This window comes from Neovison vison, chromosome 2 (assembly GCF_020171115.1).
Source record: "Neovison vison isolate M4711 chromosome 2, ASM_NN_V1, whole genome shotgun sequence".
Lineage (NCBI taxonomy): Eukaryota > Metazoa > Chordata > Mammalia > Carnivora > Mustelidae > Neogale > Neogale vison.
The window spans coordinates 11,766,051-11,791,189 of NC_058092.1; the positions used below are offsets into that span (position 1 = coordinate 11,766,051).

A 25,139-nucleotide genomic window follows, 5' to 3' on the forward strand; every position below is an offset into this window, starting at 1 on the left:
AATGCTTGTACAACTCCACATTTGCCACAGTTAGCTACTTTAAGAAACACAATGATAACCTCATAGAGAACATGGACTCTAAACCCAGACTACCTGAATGTTGAGTGTTTGATCCTCCATTTACTACCTGGGTGACCTTGGCTAACATACTTAACTATGCCTCACACTCCATTTCTTCATCTAATTCAGAGTCTGTAGCCACTATACTGCCCAACAACAGTACGAGGCACATTAATGTTCATTATACTGTTACCCCATGTCCATCCCTACTTCGCCAATTCAAGAACAATACAATTTACCAGATTACTCTAAGAATATGCAGAAAAAGAATCTTCGTTTTAAAACTGCAAGTGGGGAGCGCCTTGGTGGCTCAGTGGGTTAAAGCCTCTGCCTTCGGCTCAGGTCATGATCCCAGGGTCCTGGGATCGAGCCCCACATCGGGCTCTCTGCTCTGCGGGGAGCCTGCTTCCTCCTCTCTCTCTCTCTGCCTGCCTCTGCCTGCTTGTGATCTCTGTCTGTCCAAAAAAAAATTTTTTTAATTAAAAAATAAATAAATAAAATAAAACTACAAGTGGGATTAAATATCACAAAATTCAAGCTGTTCATAACACTAGCCAAAATTAAGAGAAGAGGAAAATGTACAGAGTTAATTGTCTCACACTAAATTTTAGGACCATGATACACTTATGGGAGAATAGGGAAAATGAAAGTGGGAGTTCAAAAATAAATCATTAGAACAGATTTTAAATAAATAAATAAGCCTTTCCACTGTCCACAGTACCTTTGATAAGCCGATACCACTGTTTGCAGACAAGGGCTGCAGTTTTGTGCTCCTGGTATGGTGAAAGGAAGGACAGGATATACTCCAAAACCTCTTCTGGCAGTTCAGACATGGACCTGTTATGTCTTGTCTCCTCAGCCTCCAGTGCTGGGTGGGGCTCCTCATCCTGCTCCATTGTCCCTTCCAGCACAGCTTCTTCTTGGTCCACAGCCATGAAACTGTCATCTTCACTGTCCGAGGAGCTGGCCATGACATTCCACTCAAACAGCTATGGTAGGAAATACACAAACATCAGTATACACTGTCAGAAGCTCTGAAACAACTCAGGCACACACATTCAAGCTGCACATGATGTCTTTCAGACCCTCAATGTGAAATTTGTTCCTCAGCCCTTTCCCACACTAGCTGTGAGCCGTCCTCATTTGACAGGTAGAGCTCATATACCAAGTCCATCCCAAATATCTAACAAATCCTTTACAGGCTTCTGACTGTACTGTTTCTCTCACTGTAAACCAGAATGACAGTCAAGTTCTAGTACAATCATAAAACTAGAAGACTGTTCTCTAACAGCTCTTCTAAGACAAGTTCCTGACTGGCAAACAGCAAAGGGTATAGCAACTAGACTCCCCCTAGGCATGATTCAAGACCTCAAACTTCAAAGGAAAAACAAACCGTGGGTCCTATAAAGAGTAAGAAGAGCATTCTGAGGACGTGGATTAAGAAAAGTTTTTCTAAGGGCACCTGGGTGGCTCAGTGGGTTCAGCCTCTGCCTTTAGCTCAGGTCATAATCTCAGGCTCCTGGGACTGAGTCCCGCATCAGCCTCTCTGCTCGGCAGGGAGCCTGCTTCCTCCTCTCTCTCTCTCTACCTACCTCTCTGCCTACTTGTGATCTCTCTCCGTCAAATAAATAAATAAAATCTTTAAAAAAAAAAGTTTTTCTAGATTTTATACAAGGCAATTCACTTAAGAGGAAAACAAATATTCCAAGAATAGGCCTAACTAACTAAAATACCATATACAAGGCAATATTTACATTGTCTTGCATCAAAATAGATCCAGGGAGTAAAACAAAACAAAACAAAAACCAGAAAGAGATATATATGCCCATCAATAACGTAACAGATAAATTGTGGTACATTCACACAGTGAAATTAACACAATGGAATACAGCAAGGAACTATAGGCAGAGAGGATGGGGAAGCAGGCTTCTCTCAGCAGAGAGCCCGATGTGGGGCTCAATCCCAGGACCCTGAGATCATGACCCAAGCTGAAGGCAGAGGCCTAAACCACTGAGCCACCGAGGCTCTGCTCAGCCACTGGCTGGGGGTTCCTCAAAGCTGAGGCCCACCATGAAGGGACTAAAAGATTTCTTTAGTTATACTCCTTACAGATGGGCAGCAAGTTCTTTCCTGAAAGGACATCTGAGTTCATTTTCTTATTTTCCAATAAATCTATTCCCCTTGACCATACACACCTACCCAGATCACTCACTAGGACATTAAAATTTCCAGCATTCCCTCTAACACTGATGCAAAGAATAAAAAATAATGGGAAGAGAAGAGGACTCTTGAAATATACTTGGGGCTTTGAGAAAGATCTGCAATGTTCCAGGGTGGCCTGGCTGGCTGCCATTAGGGCATGCAACTCTTGATCTTGGGGTTGTAAGTTCAAGCCCCACACTGGGTGTAGAGATAACTTAAAATATATATAAATATAAATGTAAAGATATAGATATAGATATAGATATCTGAAATGTTCCAAAAGATGAGGGGGATGGGGAGAGCAAAGAACAGAAACCTTCCCCTCTCATTTCTACCACTCCTGTAATTTATATAAGAATTATGTATGACATCTTAAAAACCAGGGGCACCTGGGTGGCTCAGTGGGTTAAGCCTCTGTTTTTGGCTCAGGTCATGATCTCAGGATCCTAGGACTGAGTCCTACATCGGGCTCTCTGCTCAGCGGGGAGCCTGCTTCCCCCCCTCACCTCTGCCTGCCTCTCTGCCTACTTGTGATCTCTCTGTCAAATAAATAAAATCTTTAAAAGATAAATAAACACTGGAAGAATGATCACATTAAGGAAAATGAAAACATGAATCAGCTCATGAAGTAGCTTCCAAGAAACTCATCTATCAAATTGGCTCACAATATTACACTGTGTCCTAGCAAAGTGGCTGCTAGAATCTTAATGAGATGGTGAACGACTGGTAGCTAATGGAAGTAGTGGGGTAGCCTAAGTTCTCCTAGCTGGGGGAAGAAGGACAATGGCAGAGGGAAGGTGGCGGCAATCTCCTCCATTCCCCAAAAGTAGAGCACTGTTTACTATAGGTTTACTGTAATTGTATTAAATGATCCTAGTTAGTTACCCCCACATTGGGTGAGCTGTTTTTCCACATGCTTAACTCACTAGAGGAAGGCCTTTCCATTTCCAGCCCTAACTCCTACCCCAAAGAGTTGTCATATAGGGGCACCTGGGTGGCTCAATGGGTTAAGCCTCTGCCTTCGGCTCAGGTCGTGATCCCAGGGTCCTGGGATCGAGCCCCGCATCGGGTTCCCTGCTCAGTGGCGATCCTGCTCCCCCCTCCCCCTCTGCCTGCCTCTCTGCCTACTTGGGATCTCTGTCAAACAAATAAAATCTTAAAAAAAAAAAAAAAGAGTAGTAATATAAAACAAAAATTAAAAATTTTTTCTGGCAAAAAAGAAAAAAGGCACATTTACTACTGGGAAAAAAAAATTACTTCCCATATTCCCTCTTATTTTTTCCCCTGCAAGTTATCCTTTCTCACTTCCCACTGGCTATCTTCCCTAATGTATTGACTTTCTCCTATTTTTAACCCCAGTAAATTTCAGCTCTGAAATTTACTAGGGAAAAGAATCCAAAGAAACAGATTCCTTGAATTTGGCTGCATCTTTCACATTTGAATTACACATAGCATCTCGAATACAGCTGTTCCTTTACTCAACAGTTTGGCAGATTGTGAGGCTAGGGTCTGCTTCAGAACAAACTTAATCAGTTTAGGCTGTAAGAGCTTATTTACAGAATAATATTTTTTTCCTCAAGAAAAATAAATGTGGGACGCCTGGGTGGCTCAGTGGGTTAAGCCGCTGCCTTCAGCTCAGGTCGTGATCTCAGGGTCCTGGGATCGAGTCCCACATCAAGCTCTCTGCTCAGCAGGGAGCCTGCTTCCCTCTCTCTCTCTCTATGCCTGCCTCTCTGTCTACTTGTGATCTCTCTCTCTGTCAAATAAATAAATAAAATATTTTAAAAAAAAAAGAAAAATAAATGTTTGGGGATGCCTGGGTGGTTCAGTTGGTTAAGCTACTGCCTTCGGCTGGTCATGATCCCAGGGTCCTGGGATCGAGTCCTACCTCGGGCTCCTTGCTCAGCGGGGAGCCTGCTTCTCTCTCTTTGCCTCTGCCTGCCACTATGCCTGCTTGTGCACTCTCTCTCTCTCTCTGACAAATAAATAAATAAATTTTTTAAGAAAAAGAAAACTAAATGTTTGGCCCAATAAAAACAACTTCTTGGGTGCCTGGGTGGCTCAGTGGATTAAGCCTCTGCCTTCGGCTCAGGTCAGGATCTCAAGGTCCTGGGATCGAGTCCCACATCGGGCTCTTTGCTCTATGCAGAGCCTGCTCTCTCTCTCTCTCTCTCCCTCTCTCTGCCTGCCTGTCTGCCTACTTGTGATCTCTGTCAAATAAATAAATAAATAAATAAATCTAAAAAAAAAAAAATTAAAAACAACTTCTTACTCCCTTTCCAAATCTTCTCAAAGTACAATTAGCAAGCAAACATGAAGGGATTCACACTTCTGTAACGACCAGTTTTAAGTAATTCTCCCATTCAACCATTTCCCTGTCCACAAAAGCACCAAACCCCATGCTCCTGAAGGCATGTTTCCAAACTTGGCCCTGAGCACAGATGCCAATGAGAATACATAGGAATGGGCTCAGATGCGATTCCTCTGTAATTACACGCCCAGTACCAATTTGCACAGTCCTTCATTTTCACTTCCATGATTAGGTAATGAAATCATCACTCATATTCCCACAGGATATGGAGGCCTTCTGAAACAGTTTTTGTTCCTTTCATGACAAAAAAAGCCCTACAAAACAGTTCACACGTAACTGTTGTTAACTCACTGAATGTGGTTTTCATGAAGCCTTTTTTTTTTTAACATCTTAATTCCTGGGACGCCTGGGTGGCTCAGTCGGATGGGTGGCTGCCTTCGGCTTGGGTCATGATCCCAGGGTCCTGGGATCAAGTTTCACATCAAGCTCCTTGTTCAGGGGAAAGCCCGCTTCTCCCTCTGCCTGCTCTGCCTGCCGGTCCCCCTGCTTATGCACGCACGTGCTCTTTCCTGTGCGTGCTCCCACTTTCTCTCTCTCTCTCTGATACATAAATAAAATCTTTAAAAAAAGAATAAAGATCTTATTTCTTAAGTAATTTTTACACCCAATGTGGGGCTCAAACTTACAATCATGAGATCAAGAGTCATACCCTGTACAGACTAAGCCAGCCAGGAACCCCAGTTTTCCTGAAGTCTTTTTTTTTTTTTTTAAAGTAATCGCTACACCCAACTTGGGGCTCAAACCCACAACCCTGAGATCAAGAGTCACATGCTCCACCTACTGAGCCAGCCAGGTACCCGATCATGAAGTCTTTAATAGAAATCTTCCTCATCCTTCACATTTTTGTTAGACCTTCTTAGTTTCCCCAGGTTTTTGGAAGAAACCACAAACTGAAGCCAATTTACTGGAATCTGAGCGCTTTTGAGGACAGAGACCATGTCTAGCCATCTTGTCTTGCTAGAACTAGATATGCAAATGAGCCCAAGGTTTATTGAAATTTCTACTCACACCACACCTGTGCTGACTTTGCATTGTTTTATACCAGAAATTACATCATCAGTACATGTGAGAATAGCAGACCCTACCCTTATAGGTCACTGGATGCTGCCAAGATACTTTACTGGTCAGAATGAACATACTCTCTGGTTCCTTGTTTCAACCTTTTAAGGTGTGCACTGGTCTGAGAGTCGGCGCCAGATTCCGGAGCCATACCCAGTGACCTTTTGCTGGGTCAAGATGGGAGGTACTAAAGAAACCGTTTATTTGGCCCAGTAATATCACTACTATACTATACTACACTACTACACTATACTATATATAGTATACTATGAGACTACATCCAACTAAATACAAATCACTTTTAAAACTCCAAACACCTTGCGGCACCTGCCTGGCTCAGTCAGTGAAGCATGTGAATCCACCTCAGAGAGCTCAAGCCCCACATGGCATAGAGCTTATTTAAAAAAAAAAAAAGTGGAGGTGCCTGGATGGCTCAGTCATTAAGCACCTGCCTTCGGCTCAGGTCATGATTCCAAGGTCCTGGGATCAAGTCCCCCATTGGGCTCCCTGCTCCGGAAAGCCTACTTCTCCCTCTCCCACTCCCCCTGCTTGTGTTCCTTATCTCTTGAGTCTCTCTCTCTGTCAAATAAATAAACAAAATCTTTTTTAAAAATTACATATACCTGCCGCCTGAAGTATAAATTAAAGTTAAGGTTTCGAGACAGGGAGATCTGCCTACTGTTTCTCCTTGTAACACTGCATGATCTAGGATAGGTCCACACAGAACAACGTGGGAAAATTCCCTACTTTATGAAGATTCTGTAAAGGTAGCAGCTATCAAGCAACAACTCTGAACTCCCTTAAGGAAACTGATTACCTTGTGAAGAGTTAAAAGCAATTCATAGAAATTCAGGATGGGAATGAAACTATTTTGTTACTCAAGTACAAGTTTTTATCAAATCCTAGAACAGTATTTGATTAACTGTGCCTTTGATTTCCGCAGAACTAGACATCTGACAATCCTCTTGGAATAAACATGTCTTTATGAAAATCAAAATACATTTCACTTACTAAAAGGAAGCCGAAGGCTTAAAATGCAATCAAGTTTATTCTTACAATTTCAAAAAGCTAAAAAAGAGAATGCAACAAGGGAACTTCTCACTGACAGGAAGATAAAGCACTGAGACTTCACTGAAGAACATGTGGCTGGACTGAATGGAAAAGCACCCACAGTCATCTGCAATATGAGGGCTTCTGAGGTTCAGGAGCAAAGCAGCAACCTTGCACACAGTTAATGTGGACTCATGAAGTCACCCACCTCAGCAGCACTCATGTTAGATAAAAGGTATCAGATATTATTCTTGAATATATAAAATACTGTTAAACGAAGGCCACATTATGATTCAATCTAAGACGATAATAAGCCTTGTTAATATACCACATTATCATTCTACTAACTCAAATGAGTAAGTTATAGAAAATGGTAAAACACAAATTTCCACCCTCATGCATTCAATAAATATCAACGGAACATTTACTATACATGAAAATACTGTGCTTACATCCCAGGGGAGTTAAAAAGAAGAGGACATTCCAGGGTGCCTGGGTGGCTCAGTCGGTTAAGCGCCTGATTTTGGTTTCAGCTCAGGTTATGGTCTCATGGGTTAAGGATGGAGCCCTGCACGGGGCTACATGCTCAGAAGGGAGTCTGCTTGAAGAGTCTCTCCCCCTGCCCCTGTCCCTACTTGCATGCATGTTCTCTCTCTCCCTCAAATAAATAAATAAATCTTAAAAAAAAAAAGAGGATATGCCACTATTTCCTCAAGGACATTAACCTGGTGAGAGCCAAAGACACATAAATAATGAATACCAACACAGGACAGACCTGTACTACAAACAAGCTTTAGCAGTTCAGGGAAGGAGGAGATGGCTTCCAACTGTCTGAGCAGGAAATTACACAAAGACAAGCATTTCAACGTTGAAGAATAGGTAGGATTGCAGAGAATGAAGTGGGAGAAGGTGGAGGGATAAAGACGTATCTCTTAAAATGATATTCTTGCTATGGAATCATCTTTAGGACAAAGGACCATTTGCACATACTACTTAATATTTTATCTATATCAACAGAAGCTCATAATCTGGAGACTCCTTGGTTCCTGACAGTCAATGTTTTGACTAAGCCTAGAAATAGAGTCATTTGGCATAACTACTATTGCTATTAGCAAACTGTGAGCTATTCTGACAAGCAAATTCAGAGCGCTGTTTCTACAAAGCATTCCAAACCTAGTAAGAGATATCAGCTGCAGTAAGCTTTTTTTTTTTAATTTTTTTTTAAAGATTTTATTTATTTATTTGACAGACAGAGATCACAAGTAGGCAGAGAGGCAGGCAGAGAGAGAGAGAGAGAGGAGGAAGCAGGCTCTCTGTGGAGCAGACAGCCCGATGTGGGGCTCGATCCCAGGACACTGGGATCATGACCTGAGCCGAAGGCAGAGGCTTTAACCCACTGAGCCACCCAGGCGCCCCATCACTACTACTTTTAAGATGTTTAGATTTTTCTGCCATTATGCACTTTCCTTCTGACAATGAGAGAGGAGTATGTAAAAACCACTGCAGGCCAGGATTCTTTAGCCCTTTGTGGAGAGATCATATCACAATGGTTTCCCAGACTTACGAATTTCACAAATCAGCAATTTTTTAAGACTGACATAGGGTCAACAAATTTCTATTTTCCCAAGTAAGGACAAGGAAAAGAAAAAAAAAAAAAAAAAGACATCACACACACAAATCCTACCATCTAAATATCATAGCTTCACAAAGGAAAATTAAAAACCTGAACAAGGTAGATCATAATCTTTCAGTAAAAGCTTTCCCCAACAAGAAAGGAAATCTTACACACACATAAGCACACACCCTCAAGACAATGAGGGTGAATGAGTATTTTTGGGAAACATTACTGTGGCATGGTATTTCAATTTAAAACTGCTTTGGGGCACCTGGGTGGCTCAGATGGTTGGGTGACTGCCATCTTGGGAGTCCTGGGATCGAGCCCCGCATTGGGCTCCCTGCTTGGTGGGGAGTCTGTTTCTCTGTCTGACCTGCCCTCTTCTCAATGCTTTCTCTCAAACAAACAAGTAAATAAAACTTTGCTTTACGTAGGTGGCTCAGTGGGGTAAGCCTCTGCCTTCGGCTCAGGTCATGCCTTCGGGGTCCTGGGATCTAGGCCCACATTGGGCCTGGGGATGCCTGCTTTCTCCTCTCTCTCTGCCAGCCCCTCTGCCTACTTGTGATCTTCGTCAAATAAATGAAAAATATCTTTTTAAAAAATTTTTTAAATCCCATAATTAAAATAAGTGTTAATCTGAAATTTATTTTTTATTAAGTTTTTAATTTTAATTCAGTATAGTTAACATAGAATGTTATCTTAGTTTCAGGTATACAATATAGTGATTCAACAACCCTACGCATCACTTGGTGCTCATGATGATAACTGTACTCTTTAATCCCCATCACCTATTTCCCCAATCCCCCAACATACCTCTCCTCTGGCAACCATCACCTTGTTCTCTATAGTTAAGACTGTTTCTTGGTTTGTCTATTTTCCTTTGCTCATTTATTTTTTTAAATTCTATATGAGTGAAATCATGGTATTTGGCTTTCTCTGATTTACTTCACTTAGCATTATACTCTAGTTACACCCATGTTGTTGCAAAAGTAAGATTTCATTCACTCTTTTTAAAGGCTAAATAATATTCCATTGTAGTGTCTGTGCCTATACATATATATGGGTACGTATACATGTATATGCACATACCACATCTTCTCTATTCATTCATCTACTTATAGACACTTGGGCTGCTTCCATAACCTGGCTGTTGAAAATAACGCTGCAGTAAACATAGCGGTGCATGCATCCCTTTGAATTAGTGTTCTTGTATTTTTTTGGGTAAATACCCAGTAGTGCAATTACTAATCTTATAGGGTAGTCCTATTTTTAACCTGTTGAGGAACCTCCAAACTGTTCCCCAGAGTGGCTGCACCTGTCTACATTCCTACCAACAGTGCAAGAAGATTCCTTTTCCCTTCATATCATCACCAACACTTGTTGTTTCTTGTGTTTTTAATTTTAGCCATCCTCACAAGTGTGACATGATAGCTCATTGTTGTTTTGATCTATACTTCCCTGATGATGAGTGATGTCGAGCATCTATTCATGTGTCAGTTGTATGTCTTCTTTGGAGACATGTCTATTCATTATCTTCTGCCCTCCCCCTTTTTTTCCTGCCTATTTTTCCCCCTATATTTAAATGTATCATTTAAAGAGGTGTATCATTTCTTTATATATTTTGGATATTAACTCTTCATTGGATATGCCATTTGCAAATATCTTCTTCCACTCAGTAGGCTGCCTTTAGTTTTGATGATTGTTTCCTTTGTGGCACAGAAGCTTTTTATTTTGAAGCAGTCCCTATAGTTTATTTTGCTTTTTTTCCCCTTGCCTTGGAAGCCATATCCAGAAGGATGTTGTTCCTATGCCTGATGTCAGAGAAACTGCTGCCTCCTTCTATGATTTTTAAGATCTCAGGTCTCGAATTTAGATCTTTTTTTTTCCCTTAAAGATCTTATTTATTTGACAGAGAGAGAGAACACAAGCAGAGGCAGAGAGAAAGGGAGAAGCAGGTTTCCTGCTAAGCAGGGAGCCTGATGTGGGGATTGATCCCAGCACTCTGGGATCATGATCTGAGCCCAAGGCAGACACTTATTGACTGAGCCACTCAGGTGCCCCTTGCATTCAAATCCTTGGTCCATTTTTTTTTTAAAAAAGATTTTATTTATTTATTTGCCAGAGACAGAGGGAGAGAGCGAGCGAGCACAGGCAGGCAAAGAGGCAGGCAGAGGAAGAGGGAGAAGCAGGCTCCCTGCTGAGCAAGGAGCCCGATGCGGAACTCGATCCCAGGACCCTGGGATCATGACCCGAGCCGAAGGCAGCTGCTCAACCAACTGAGCCACCCAGGAGTCCATTTTGAGTTTACTCTTGTATGTAGTGTAAGAAAGATCCAGTTTCATTCGTTTGCATGTAGATGTCCAGTTTTCCCAACATCGTTTTGTTGAAAAGACTGTCTTTTTCCCATTGCAATATTTTTTCCTCCTCTGTCAAAGGTTAAATCCCATATTTATTAACCATTATAATTGTGGGTTTATTTCTGAGTTTTTTATTCTGTTCCATTGATCTATGTGTCTATTTTTGTACCAGTACCATACTGTTCTGTTACAGCCTTGTAATTATAGCATTATGTCATCTGTGAATCAGGGAAGTTTTACTTCTTCCTTACCAATTTGGGAGCTTTTTATTTCTTTTTGTTGTCTGATTGCTGTGGCTAGGACTTCCACTACTATGTTGAATAAAAGTGGTGAGAGTGGACATCTTTGTCTTGTTCCTAACCCTACGGAAAAAGCTCTCAGTTTTTCCCTTTGAGTATGATGTGAGCTGTGGGTTTTTCATATAAGGCCTTTATTATGTTGAGGTATCTTCCCACTGAACCTACTTCGTCAAGAGTTTTTTTTTATAAGGAATGGATGTTATACTTTGTCAAATGCTTTTTCAGCATCTATTGAAATGATTATATGGTTTTTTTTTTTAATTTGTTTTTTGGGTTTTTCCCCCTAAAGATTCATTTGCTCTAGAGAGAGAGAGTAAGCGTGCACACGAGCATGTGCAAGCTGGTGGAGGGGCGGAGGGAGGGAGAGGGACAAGCAGACTCTGAGCTGAGCGTGGAGCCCATAGCAGGGCTTGATCCCATGACCCAAGCAGACACCAAGAGCCTGACGCTCACCTAGGCACCTGTTTTTTGTTTTTAAGTAGGCTCCACTTAAAAATTCCTCAATGCAGGACTTGAACTCATGACACTGAGATCAAGACCTGAGCTGAGATCAAGAGTTGGGTGCTTAACTGACTGAGCCACCCAGGCACCCCATGATCCTATGTTTTTTTCCTTTCTCTTATTAATATGATGTATCATGCTGAGTGATTTATGAGCATCAAACCACTGTTGCATACCAGGAATAAATCTCACTTGATCGTGGTGAATGATTTTTTTTAATGCATTGTTGGATTTGGTTTGCTAGTATTTTGTTGAGAATTCTGGCACCCTGTTCATCAGAGATATTGGCCTGTAGTTCTCTTTTTTTGTTGTGTATTAACTCGTTTTGGAATCAGGGTAATGTTGGCCTCATAGAATGAATTCAGAAGTTTTCCTTCCTCTTCTATTTTTTGGAATAGTTTGAGAAGAATAGGTAAGAACTCTTCTGAAATGCTCAGTAAAATTCACCTGTGAAATTGCCTAATCCTGGACTTTTGTTTCTTGGGAGTTTTATTACTGATTCAATTTCATTGCTGGTAATTGGTGTATTCAAATTTTCGATTTCTTCCTGCGGTTTTGGTAGGTCACATTTCTAGGAATTTATCCATTTCTTCTAGGTTCTCGAGTTCATTGGTGAATTTTATATTTATTTATATACTTAGTGAATTTTAACAAAATTAGCTGTTTCCCGTATGCTGGGAAACCATTTCCTAATGCTACAAAACAGGGAATGATGGCTAACGGCAAGAGTACATGAAAGATGAATATAACCTGATTTCTTTCAGAAATATCTTAGCTGCTCTTGGGGAACACGGGTGACACAGCTGACTGTCTGACCCTTGGATTCAACTCTGGTCCTGATCTCAGGGTTGTGAGATCAAGCTTTCCGTCAAGCTCTGCCATCAGTACACAGTCTAAGACTCTCTCCCTTTCCCTTTTCCTCTGCCCCTCTTCACCCCCCTGCCCCGTGTTGTGCGCACTCTCTCTCTCTTTCTCTCAAATAAATAAATAAATAAATAAATCTTAAAAAGATATCTTAGCTGCTCTTTTTTTTTTTTTTAAAGATTTTATTTTATTTATTTGAGAGAGAGAGACAGTGAGAGAGAGCATGAGCGAGGAGAAGGTCAGAGGGAGAAGCAGACTCCCCATGGAGCTGGGAGCCTGATGTGGGACTCGATCCCGGGACTCCAGGATCACGCCCTGAGCTGGAGGCAGTCGTTTAACCAACTGCGCCACCCAGGCGTCCCGTTAGCTGCTCTTTTAATAATGCTTTTTAATTTATAATTTTTCAAATTTTATTTACTTTTTATTTTTTATTAGATTTTATCTATTTGACAAAAAGAGAGAGATCACAAGTAGGCAGAGAGGCAGGCAGAGAGAAAGGGAGAAAAGTAGGCTCCCTGCTGAGCAGAGAGCCTGACTCAGGGCTCGATGCCAGGACCCTGAGATCATGACCTGAGCTGAAGGCAGAGGCTTAACCCACTGAGCCACCCAGGCACCCCAATTTACAATTTTTTTTTAACTAATGTGTTTTCCCCACTAAATTCCTAGTGTCTATATATATATATATATATATTTTTTTTTTTTAAAGATTTTATTATTTATTTATATAACAGAGAAAAAGACCCAGCGAGAGAGGGAACACAAGCAGGGGGAGTGGGAGAGGGAGAAGCAGGCCTCCTGCTGAGCAGGAAGCCTGATATGGGACTTGTTCCCAGGACCCTAGAATCATGACCTGAGCTGAAGGCAGCTGTTTAACCAACCAAACCACTCAGGATCCCCTTCACTGTGCTATTTTATCACTCCCTTACTTCTTCCTTATACCTTTACCACATAAGGATATGAAAGAAAAAATATATTCCTAAGCAATATATTGTTTAGTTGCTGGATATAGCTGCAGTTCATTTTCACTGCAATGTAAAACTGCTGTATGAAGACATCACAATTTATCCATTCTACTGTTGGAAGAAACCGATGCCTCCAATGTTTGCTCTTATGAAATAATGAGCATTTTTTAGTTTCTGTAGGTTAGGAGTTGCTTTTCTGTTTGTTTGTTTAAAGATTTCATTTATTATTTGACAGACAGTGAGAGCCCAGGTAGGGGGAGCAGCAGACACAGGGAGAGGGAGAAGCAAAGCAGGCTCCTCACTGAGCAGGGGGCCAGATGCAGGGATGGACCCCAGGACCCTGGGATCACAACCTGAGCTGAAGGGTAGAGACACAACTGAATGAGCCACCCAGGTGCCCCTAGGAATTGCTTTCAAACTTTCTCGATAGCAAACACGTAAGAAAATACATTTTACCCCACAAGTCAGTTCACCTACACATACAGATATATAATTGGGAGTAAGTTTCTCAAAACAATACCTTTACAATGAAGTACACTAATATTTTCTGTTGTATTTACCAGTTAAGAAAACTGTTGGCCAAATGCCATTAAACTGCCTTCATTCTTACTACTGGGCTACAAGCCATAGGTTGAAAACAGAGCTCTAGAAGACATGTTTAGGAATACAATGTTTAGGAATGAAACGGCAGGATATAAGGAGAGACATGTACATTTCTACAAGGTAATGTCAAACTATCTTCCACAGTCATTATTCCAATTTACACTCCCACCTGCAGTGTATGCAACAAGTAATGTTAATTTTTTTTAGAAGCTTATTTATTTTTAAGTAATCTCTTTATCTAACATGGGGCTTGACCTCATGCTCTTCCAGCTGAGCCAGCCAAGTGCTCCCATTTGATTTTATTTTAAAAATTATAAATGAGTTTTAAAAGTTTATCAAATGTTTTTGCTGTAATTACTAAAATACATGGTTTTGTCAATTTATTGAAGTAAATTATTATATATGACTTTATTAATGTTAAAATAAGCTTGCATTCCTCAGATAAAATGAACTAGATAAAATGAAATAAATGTACTGTATTTTTTTATAATGCTGGATTCAGTTTGCTAAATGTTTGGTTTAGAATTTTTGTATCTAGGGGCGCCTGAGTGGCTCAGTGGTTAAAGCCTCTGCCTTCGGCTCAGGTCATGATCCCAGGGTCCTGGGATCAAGCCTCACATCGGGCTCTCTGCTCAGCAGGGAGCCTGTGCCTCCTCCTCCCCCCCCCCCCCGCCTGCCTCTCTGCCTACTTGTGATCTGTCAAATTTAAAAAAAAAAAAGAATTTTTGTATCTACATTCATGAGAGAGACATGGCCTACAATTTTTCTTTATTATCTATCTCTGGTTTTAGAATCAAAATTATGCTAGTTTTATAAAATGATCTCGGGACTGTTCCTTTTCTCCCCATTGTCTGGAAGAGTTTAAATAAAGGGAATTATCTGCTCATTGAATATTTGGCAGAAATCACTAATACAACTATACAGGCCTAGAGTTTTCTTTGTGAGATTTTTCTGTCCCCAGATTCCATTTCTTATATAATAGGACTACTTGAGTTTTCTGTTTCTTCTTGAGTCAATTTTGTAAGTCCTATCTTTTTCTAGAAATTTACACTCTGGGGCACCTGGGTGGCTCAGTTGGTTAAGCAGCTGCCTTCAGCTCAGGTCATAATCCCAGAATCCTAGGATCGAGCCCCACATCAGGCTCATTCCTCAGCAGGGAGTCTGCTTCTCCCCTGCCTGCCGCTGCCCCTGCTTGTGCTTACTCTCTGTCTCTCTCTCACACTCTGTGTCAAGTAATTTTAAAAAAAGAAAGAAAGAAAGAAAGAAAGAAATTTACACTTCATCTAAGAGAAAACACACCAACCAGAATCAACTACAGCTTTCATTACCCATATAATTTAAACTTAAGACTAATGACAAACACAGAAATAACTACACAGATACCATCTACATAATTGGTAAATGCCCTTATACAAGGTATATATCCTCTGAAAACTTTCAATTTATGATGAGCATTTAACTTTTTCTAATCTCCAACAGATGTCACTAAAAAGTCCTGTTCACTTATACAGCCCTCATTTTTCTATGACCTGCTTCTAAATTCCATTTTAACTTCCTTTCTTCCCCACTACATGGTACACTACTTGAGAAAAGAGGCCAACTTGTGTTCATCTTACCAAATTTTTTGGTAAGATTTTATTTAATTATTTAAATCTTTTTTTTTTTTTTTAAAGATTTTATTTATTTATTTGAGAGAGAGAGACAGTGAGAGAGAGCACGAGCAAGGAGAAGGTCAGAGAGCGAAGCAGACTCCCCATGGAGCTGGGAGCCTGATGTGGGACTCGATCCCGGGACTCCAGGATCACGCCCTGAGCCGAAGGCAGTCGTCCAACCAACTGCGCCACCCAGGCGTCCCTTATTTAATTATTTAACACACAGAGAGAGAGAGAGAGAGAGAGAGACAGTGAGAGAGAGAATACAAGCAGAGGGAGTGGGCGAGGAAGAAGCAGGCTTTCTGGCGAGCAGAGAGACCAACGCGGGGCTCAATCCCAGAACCCTGGGATCATGACCCAGCCAAAGGCAGCCGCTCAACAAGTGAGCCTCACCCAGGCACACCGTAACATCTGGCACATTAGTAGGTACCTTATCAATATAAAAACTTTTTTTAGAGAGAAACAGAATGCAAGTGGGGGGAGGGGCAGGAGGGCGACAGACTCTCAAGTGGACTCCCTGCTGAGTGTGGAGCCTGATATGTGGCTGAGTCCCAGGACCCTGAGATCATGACCTGAGCTGAAATCAGGAATCAGATGCTCAACCAACTGAGCCACACAGGCACCTCTAAAAACTTTTTTAATGAATGAAGATCACAAGAAGAGGTTAGTGTTATTCATCTCTGGTTGCCATTCTTAAGGCAACCAGAGTTGGGTGGAAGAACTCTACTGAATTCTACTCTTAAATAGTCCTCCTTGTGACCAAAAGTACAAAGCCATCTGTAAGACAGTCTGCCTTATTTGGAAGTAGAACACAAAATAGGTTCCCTTCATTGATACAGTTACTGGATTAAAAATAAATCTGCAATAAATAAATAAATAAATAAATCTTCAGCTACTCACTGTACCTAACTTCTTCCTAATCAAATAAGTCATCCGCCTAAGAATAAAACTATAAAATGAACAAAAGGAATAATGCCCAAAAACAAAGGTAAAAATGCCAAGATATTATTCAACACTAGATTCTGAATACCTGGATTCTTTGAAGATAGAACTATTCCTTCATGAAAATCTTCATGTTAGATTTAGGGGCTTAGCTGATTTAAAAGAAAAATCCCAAACAGGCACCTGACCCCAAATCACTATCTTCTTTTGTTTTTAATTTTTATTTATTTTTAAAAGATTATTTATTTATTTATTTATTTATTTGACACACAGTGAGAGAGAGAGAGCGAGAGAGGGAACACAAGCAGGAGGAGTGGGAGAAGGAGAAGCAGACGTCCTGCCAAGCAGGGAGCTGGATATGGGGCTCAATCTCAGGACCCTGGGATCATGACCTGAGCCTGAAGTAGACGCTGAATGACTGAACCACCCAGGCGCCCCTTTTTATTTATTTGAGAGACAGAGAAAGCACAAGCATGGGGAGGCGGGAGCGGAGGGAGAGAGAGAAGGAGACTCCTCTACTCAGCGGGGAGCCCAATGCAGAACCTGATGCCAGGATCCGGGGATCATGACCTGAGCTGAAGGCAGCCACTCACCCAACTGAGCCACCCAGGTACCCTCAAATCACCATTTTAATAGTGAGAAGTCCCAGAAGAAAAACATTAAAGAGAAGCCAAAAGTAAAAAAGATAGATGTTAGGGGCGCCTGGGTGGCTGAGTGAGTTAAGCCTCTGCCTTTGGCTCAGGTCCTGATCTCAGGGTCCTGGGATAGAGCCTCTATTGGGCGCATCAGGCTCTGTTCTCAGCAGGGAGCCTGCTTCCACTTCTCTCTCTGCCTGCCTCTCTGCCTAGTTGTGATCTCTCTCTCTCTCTCTCTCTCTCTGTGTGTGTCAAATAAATAAATAAAATCTTAAGGGAAAAAAGAAAAGAACTAGACTCTGACAATTTTAGTAGCTGACTTAACAATAGCTGACTTAATAATCATCATCACAAAACCCTTGCTTACAAGCTATTCTTTCCTTTAGCTAAAGTGAACTATCAATATTTGCTAATACATATTCAGCTTCTGCACAAATGAAAAATAGAAATGGTAAAAGAGCTGTGTGGCAGAAGCACAATCTTAAGAGGCCTCAGCTGACCTCTGTAACAGGATTTTCTGAAGGCCTGTTTTTTTGTTTTTTTAAGATTGTGTTTATTTATTCATGAGAAACACAGAGAGAGAGGCAGAGGCAGAGGGAAAAGCAGGATCCCCACAGAACAGGGAACCCAATGAGGGACCCAGGACCCTGGGATCACGACCTGACTCAAGGCATGTTCAATGGACTGAGCCACCCAGGTGCCCTCTGATGGCCAGTCTTGATCATGCTTTAAGCAAACTCTTAAGATCTTCTATTCCTTTGGGAATTTTCTTGAAATGATAAAAACATAAAATCCTGAAGAGGAAGTCATTACCCTCTGTTATGGACTGAATGTTTGTGTCCCCCTCAAATTCTTATGTTGAAGCCCTAACCCCAATGGTATGTGGAGATGGGACATTTCTGGAGGTAATAGGGTTAGACGAAGTGATAAGGGTAGAGCCCTTAATGAGATTAGGGTCCTTGTAAGAAGAGCCACAAGAGACCTTTCCCTTTCTCCTTCCCTCTCTCCCCCAACTCCCAAATAGGTCGTGTGAGCGAGCACACAAGGAGATGGTAGGTACTTACAAGTCAAGAGAAAAGGATTCAGAACGAACACTACCTTGCTAGCACCTTGATCTTAGACATCACAGTCCAGAAATACATGAAAAATACATTTCTGGTGTTTAAGCTGCATAACCTATGGTATTTTGTCTTGGCACCCCAAGCCAAGACACTCTCCTTCCAAACACCTCATTAAAAAATGCTAACGTAAGTACACAGGAAGTAAGCCACAGGGGATTTATAGCATAATAAACTAACACTTTTTTTTTTAAGATTTTATCTATTTATTTGACAGACACAGCAAGAGAGGAAACACAAGCAGGGGAAGTGGAAGAGGGAGAAGCAGGCTTCCCACCAAGAAGAGAGCCCGATGCAGGGCTCAGTCCCAGGACCCCCAGATCACAACCTGAGCAGAAAGCAGACGCTCAACTGACTGAGCCACCCAGGTGCCCCTAAACTAACTTTTTTTTTTTTTTTTTTTTTTTTTAAAGCAATCTCTACAGCCAACATGGAACTCAAACTCACAACCCTGGGATCAAGAGTTGCACACTCCACCAACTGAGCCAGCCAGGTGCCCCAATAAACTAGTATTTTTTTTTTTTAGCGATTTTATTTATTTGACAGAGAGACAGTGATGGAGGAAATACAAGCAGGGGGAGTGAAGAGAGGGAGAAGCAGGCTTCCTGCAGAGCAGGGAGCCTGACATGGGGCTCGATCCCAGGACCCCAAGATCATGACCCAAGCCGAAGGCAGATGCTTCAACTACTAAGCCACCCAGGTGCTCCATAAACCAACATTTTAAAGAAAGTATATAGGATGGGTTACTGGTTATATTTCATTACCCTTAGCCACTTCTGATGCAGCATATTTTTGCCTTAGAAAAGATCTATTGATTTAGTGATGTCCTTTTATATTGTGTTCCTTTGTCCTCCAAAAAAACTATTGATAAATTGACTGATTTTGGGATAACAAACAGGTATGGGAAGGGAGAGAAACAAATGAAATAAAAATGTCACTGCCCCTCAGACACCTTCAGTAAAATTTATCACATACAATGAGAACTTTGTTTATATTTAAAAAATGAGGGGCACCTGGGTGGCTCAGCGGGTTAAAGCCTCTGCCTTCGGCCCAGGTCATGATCCCAGGACCCTGGGATCGAGCCCCGCATCGGGCTCTCTGCTCAGTGCAGAGCCTGCTTCTCTCTCTCTCTCTCTCTCTCTCTCTCTGCCTGCCTCTGTGCCTACTTGTGTTCTCTGTCAAATAAATAAATAAAGTCTTAAAAAAATAAAAAAATAATAATAATAAATGATACTGCGGTGCACCTGACTGGCTCAGTTGATGGTTATGCGACTCAGTCTCCAGGTTGAGGGTTTGAGACCCATGTTAGATAGAAAGATTACTTAAAAATGGTATCTTTTTTAAAAAAAAATTGTACTTACATGTTAAAATTTTTCAATTTCTTCAACACAGTAGGAAAATAGATTATTATTACTGAATGAAGGCAGATCAAATATACCTATTTTCTCCCCCAAAAAAGGAACATTTATGGAACAGATGAAAAGACTTAATGGATTAAACTTTGCTATGTCACCTGGGCAGAAAGTAAATAAAATTATCCTCCTGGACCGTAGAAAATATATCTTATTTAGTTTAATTCTTCCTATCAACAATACAAATGTTTTGATAAAATGAATAAAATTACCACACAATAGCCACCAAAGCATTCCAAGGATTTAAGAATAAGATTAATGACTCTTTCTCACAAATTTCAATCCAATTATTTTGAGCTACTTGTTTCTGTAATAGACTCAACTCTTTTCCCATCTCTGGTCTTTCTTCTTGCTGACCTCCCCGCCTTCCTAAAATACCCTTCTCCTACTTGTCAGCTTGGCAAATTCCTACTTGTTATTTAAGAGCTATTTCTTTTGTGAGATCCTCTCATCCCCTCCGGCTCATTAAGTATTCCTCCTGGCCTTCTATTCATTTTGTACAGTATCTTCATTATCTTAGAGCTATATAAATATTTGTTGTGTTAGGTGGCCTACAAGACTTAAGCCAACATTAGATAAATAACACAGATAGTTCCCACTCTTCATCACTTTACACGTTACAGTTCTACTCATTAATAACGTGCCTAATTAAAATCCGTATTTCACTTCTTACTGCTATTGTTTCCAATAAATTTAGGCCAGGCAAAGGCAACAGCACAAAAGGTAATCAAGATTCAAAACACACAGCTAGAATTCTGCTTTCAGGCAGACAATATGCGTTAAGACAGGGGGTCTAGAACATGTGAAATGACCAAAACCAACTGCATTTTTGCATGTGCTGCATCATATTGTACTTTAGATGGGTAATAGGAGGGCTGGAAATCTTCAATACCCGAATTTAAGTGTAAGAGTCCACTTTAAGGGGCGCCTGGGTGGCTCAGTAGGTTCAAGCCTCTGCCTTCGGTTCAGGTCATGATCCTAGGGTCCTGGGATCGAGCCCCGAGTCGGGCTCTGCTCAGCAGGGAGCCTGCTTCCTCCTCTCTCTCTCTCTGCCTGCCTCTCTGCCTCCTTGTGATCTCTGTCAAATAAATAAATAAAATCTTTTTAAAAAAAAAAAAAAAAAGAGTCCACCTTAAAAGGATGGAGTCAGGAAAACTGATTTCCATCTTTGATCTTTAAATATGCTGTGATCTGAGAGAAATTGATTTTGCATACTATTATCAATTAGCTGGTTAAAAAAAAAAAATCACCCAGAAATTTCAAAATGGGGCATTTTGTACCATTTCTATAAAAGTAAGTGAAGATTGGGGTGTCTGGGTGGCTCAGTGGGTTAAAGCCTCTGCCTTCGGCCCAGGTCACGATCCCAGGGTGCTGGGATGGAGCCCCGCGGGCTCTCTGCTCAGCGGGAAGCCTGCTTCCTCTTTTCTCTCTCCCTCTCTGCCTGCCTCTCTGCAGGCAGATCTGTCAGTCAAATAAATAAATAAAATCTTAAAAAAAAAAAAAAGTGAAGATTGTACAGAATATAAATGTATTCAAAGAAAGCTTATTAATACTGAATTCAGCTAAGGTGCCGGAGTGGCTCAGTTGGTTAAACATCTGCTTTTGGCTCAGGTCATGACCCCAGGTCCTGGGATCAAGTCCTAGCTCCCTGGTCAGCAGAGGGTCTGCTTCTCCCTCTAACCTTACCACTGCTTGTGATATCTCTCTCACATTCTCAAATAAATAAATAAAATATTTAAAAATATACATATTGAATTCAGCTACTAGACAGAAATAATTGAAGGCAAAATTCTGTCCTTACTTAAAATTGATTTTACAGACAAAACTAATGCCCTCAGACAACACCTTACTGGTATTTGGAGTCAAAGTCCAATTGTATGGTCTGTTCTAAACAGGTAACTTTTAAATATTCTTTAAAAGAAACCCACAGGAAGAACATAATATAAAAAAAACTACTCCTAAATTCACTGCTTCACATGTACTATTCTGGATCAGTTTACAAACTCTAAAATCAAACTGACATGTATTTATAGAATTCCCACTCACACAATAACATTGTCATACAGAAGAAAGATGATACTTATGTTATTAAGAGTTAGCTACTTCTCGGGGCGCCTGGGTGGCTCAGTCCTTAAGCATCTGCCTTCAGCTCAGGTCATGATCCCAAGGTCGTGGAATTGAGCCCCTCACTGGGCGCCCTGATAAGCAGGAAGCCTGCTCCTCCCTCTCCCACTTCCCCCTGCCTGTGTTCCCTCTCTCACTGTGTCTGTCAAATAAATAAACAAAAATCTTAAAAAAAAAAAAAAAAGAGTTACCTACTTCTCTGTTACTTCTTTTAAGCTGAAAATCATAAATCCAAACTTCAGGAGAAATTCTAAGCAGAGAGTGCATGAAGATGAACCATACAGGCAAACAGGTATACGACATATTCAAATTCTCTTACTCTTATACACTGAAATTCTTTGAATGAAAGCAAACTCCTAATAAATGGGAGTTCTAGAAACGTAATGATCTTGATACATTATAAGAAGAAAAGAAAAATTTTTAAGAAATAAATTCCCTAATTTCATATCAAGTTGGTGGCATAACGCCAAAGAGAAATTAGTTCAAGCTGCTTTAAAATACAGCATTTTTTAACTACATATCTTCTGTGAGTTATATTTTAAGTACAAAACCATAGGGCTTGGCTGGCTCAGTTGGTAGAGCATGTGACTCTTGGTCTCAGGATTATGAGTTCAAGCCCCATAGTGGGCACAGAGCTCACTTAAAAAAAAAAAAAAAAAAGTAAGAAAAAAATCCATACAAGAAATAATAAAGCTATACTTAGTCTTATTGTTAGTAATAATACTATCATTATTATTTTGAAACTAACATAGGTAAGGTATAGGATAAAGCCAACAAATAATTATATTAACAACATTAAAAACAAAAAAAAATAGCATAAACGAAGAGCTTTGAGTATAAAACTAAAGACAGTAAATAAAACCCCTGTAATTGGGGAACATGGGTGGCTCAGTTAGTTGGGTGTCTGATTCTTGGTTTTCAGTTCAGGTCGTCATCTCGGGAGTCATGGGATCAATCAAGTCCCATGTCAGAGAGCACTTGGCATAGGGTCTGCTTGAGATCCTCCCTCCCAATCCCATTCTGCTGCTCCTCCTGCTAGTGCTTTCTTTCTCTCTCAAATACATAAATATTTTTTTTAAATAAAAATAAAAGCCCTGTAATTGTACATTTGAATCAGAAGTATCAGTAGGAACTCATCTTTTTCATCTCCTGGGGTGGTAGACCATAAGACTCTTCACTGACTCTAGATCTCAGGGTCATGAGTTTAAGCCCCATGTTGGGTGTAGAGATCACATAAAGAAAAGAAAGATTTTTCTAACCCTGTCCACTGAGAAAGGTTCAAAAGCAATGAGTAGCAAAGAATATCCCAGAACCCAGATTGTGGTCTTTATATCCTATTTTCCACAAAAAAGACAGTCTCCTTGGAGAAATGGCTATTTCTAAAATTGGGGCAGGAAATGTACAAGGTGAGCCTGGAACATCTTGTTGTGCCCAAAGCAAGGAAACTATTAAAGACTAATACAGTCTTGTCAAAAGGTGACAGGGCCCAAAAAAAAGCACTCCCACAGGCCTGAGAGTTTCACCTTAAGCATCAAAACTATAAAAACCAAAAGTGCTATGGATTCAAACATGAAATACATAAAAATCTGTACATTTGTAAAGATGCTTAAGAAAATTCATGGTTGGGGCGCTTGGGTGGCTCAGTGGTTTATTTAAAGCCTCTGCTTTCAGCTTGGGTCATGACCCCAGGGTGCTGGGATGGAGCCCCACATCGGGCTCTCTGCTCAGCGGGAAGCCTGCTTCCTCCTCTCTCTCTGCCTGCCTCTCTGCCTACTTGTGATCTCTCTCTCTGTCAAATAAATAAGCAAAATCTTTAAAAAAAATTTTTTTTAATTCATGGTCATCAGGGGAGGCTGCTAAAGGGACAATTCATGATTACTCTCAAATTATTTGAAAAATAAAGGAAAGAAATCTCTTTTCTGCTTTTCCTATAATAATCAACAGGGTAACCAAATAGTTAATATGGTAGAATTCTTTCTGAGGAATTCCGTTTATAAGAAGGACAACAGAATAAGAAAAGTACCATTTTCCAAACCCTAATTTATAATTAACAAAAGGTACTAAAAACATTACATGAAAGGTTGAAAGAAAACATTCTAATGGAGAGATCAGGCTACTGTCCTCTGAACCCAGAGCTCAGTCTGAGGATGGTTAAAAGTGAGACCTCTAGAAATTATACAACATGAGCCAAACAATGGGAAGTATACAGCATTGCCTCTGAAGTGTTCTTGCTTTAAATTTTTAATGTCATTATTTAGCCTCCAGATTAAGCTAAATGATACCACAAGAAAGCAATCGGATAAACGCAGACTATGGGACATTCTACTATTCAAAAGACTGACTGCCCAGGCTGTCTACCTAGAGGCCATTTTGGATCTCAATGATATGAAGAGGGAACCAAAAGAGCCCATCAACCGAAAGAATTCAGGGCTCAGGGAGTCTGAAGAGTCTAGAACTTCCGGGGAAAATTCCAAACAGGAAGGAAGCTACACAGAAAAAGAACTACAAAAATCTGCATTGTATTCCCTTGAATCTTTGCTAAGTACTGGGCAACACTTGCACAATGAATCAGGGTACTGTATGGATGGAAGTTTCTGTGATTTGTTCCACGGAGCCCACCACCACAACCTGCACCTCTGCGGGCAGGCTGAAGAATGTTGTTCGTGAGACTTGTGCTGCATTAAGTGACCTTGGGAGTCTGATTAATTGACATTAGCGACCTCCTGGTCAGAACCAGTAAGTGACCTTGGGAGTCTGATTAATTGACATTAGCGGCCTCCTGGTCAGAACCAGCCTTTCTGGTCTGGACACCAAGAGCTATAAATTTTGCCTTGTGTCCCTCCGGCTCTAGGCTGGGCTGGTCCCCCAGAATGAAATCCAGAAGGGAGGCAAACACACCTAGCCCAACCACCTTGAATACGTAAAGACATGATAACAGAAATGCAGCTCGCTCCAAACTGCACATAGGCAAACAAATGCTTAACTTCAGACCCCATCATCTGCTCTACAAATATGGCCTTTCTGCGAATGCTCAGTTGGAAGCCTCACCTGCGGGGAGGACAATCCACTTGGGCCTCTCAATCGGGATTCCGGCCTGGCTGTCTCTATGGGGTTTCCCCGCTGATGAGGTTAGGTGTTTTGAATCTCCAATTTGAGGTAACTCTTATTCTCCTTTACTGCTTACTACTACTGTCCTCACCTATACACAGATTTCCCTTTTCTTCCTTCTGTTTCTGTTCAATTTTTATAATCTCAATAACGTGGTGTCCTTACTGCCCCCACGCCCCACCCCAGCCTTTGAAACTGAGAGATG

At 41.0% G+C, this 25,139-nt stretch overlaps 1 protein-coding gene across 1 annotated transcript in view; it reads right to left on the reverse strand.

Annotated features, from left to right (window-relative positions):
• Positions 1 to 25,139, reverse strand: part of FBXO42 (F-box protein 42) — a 101,368-nt gene that overhangs the window by 43,965 nt on the left and 32,264 nt on the right. Inside the window, exon 2 of the mRNA XM_044237253.1 lies at positions 782 to 1,049. Coding sequence (XP_044093188.1) covers positions 782 to 1,031 — 250 coding nt within the window. The 5' untranslated portion in view covers positions 1,032 to 1,049. The remainder of the gene's footprint in view (positions 1 to 781; positions 1,050 to 25,139) is intronic.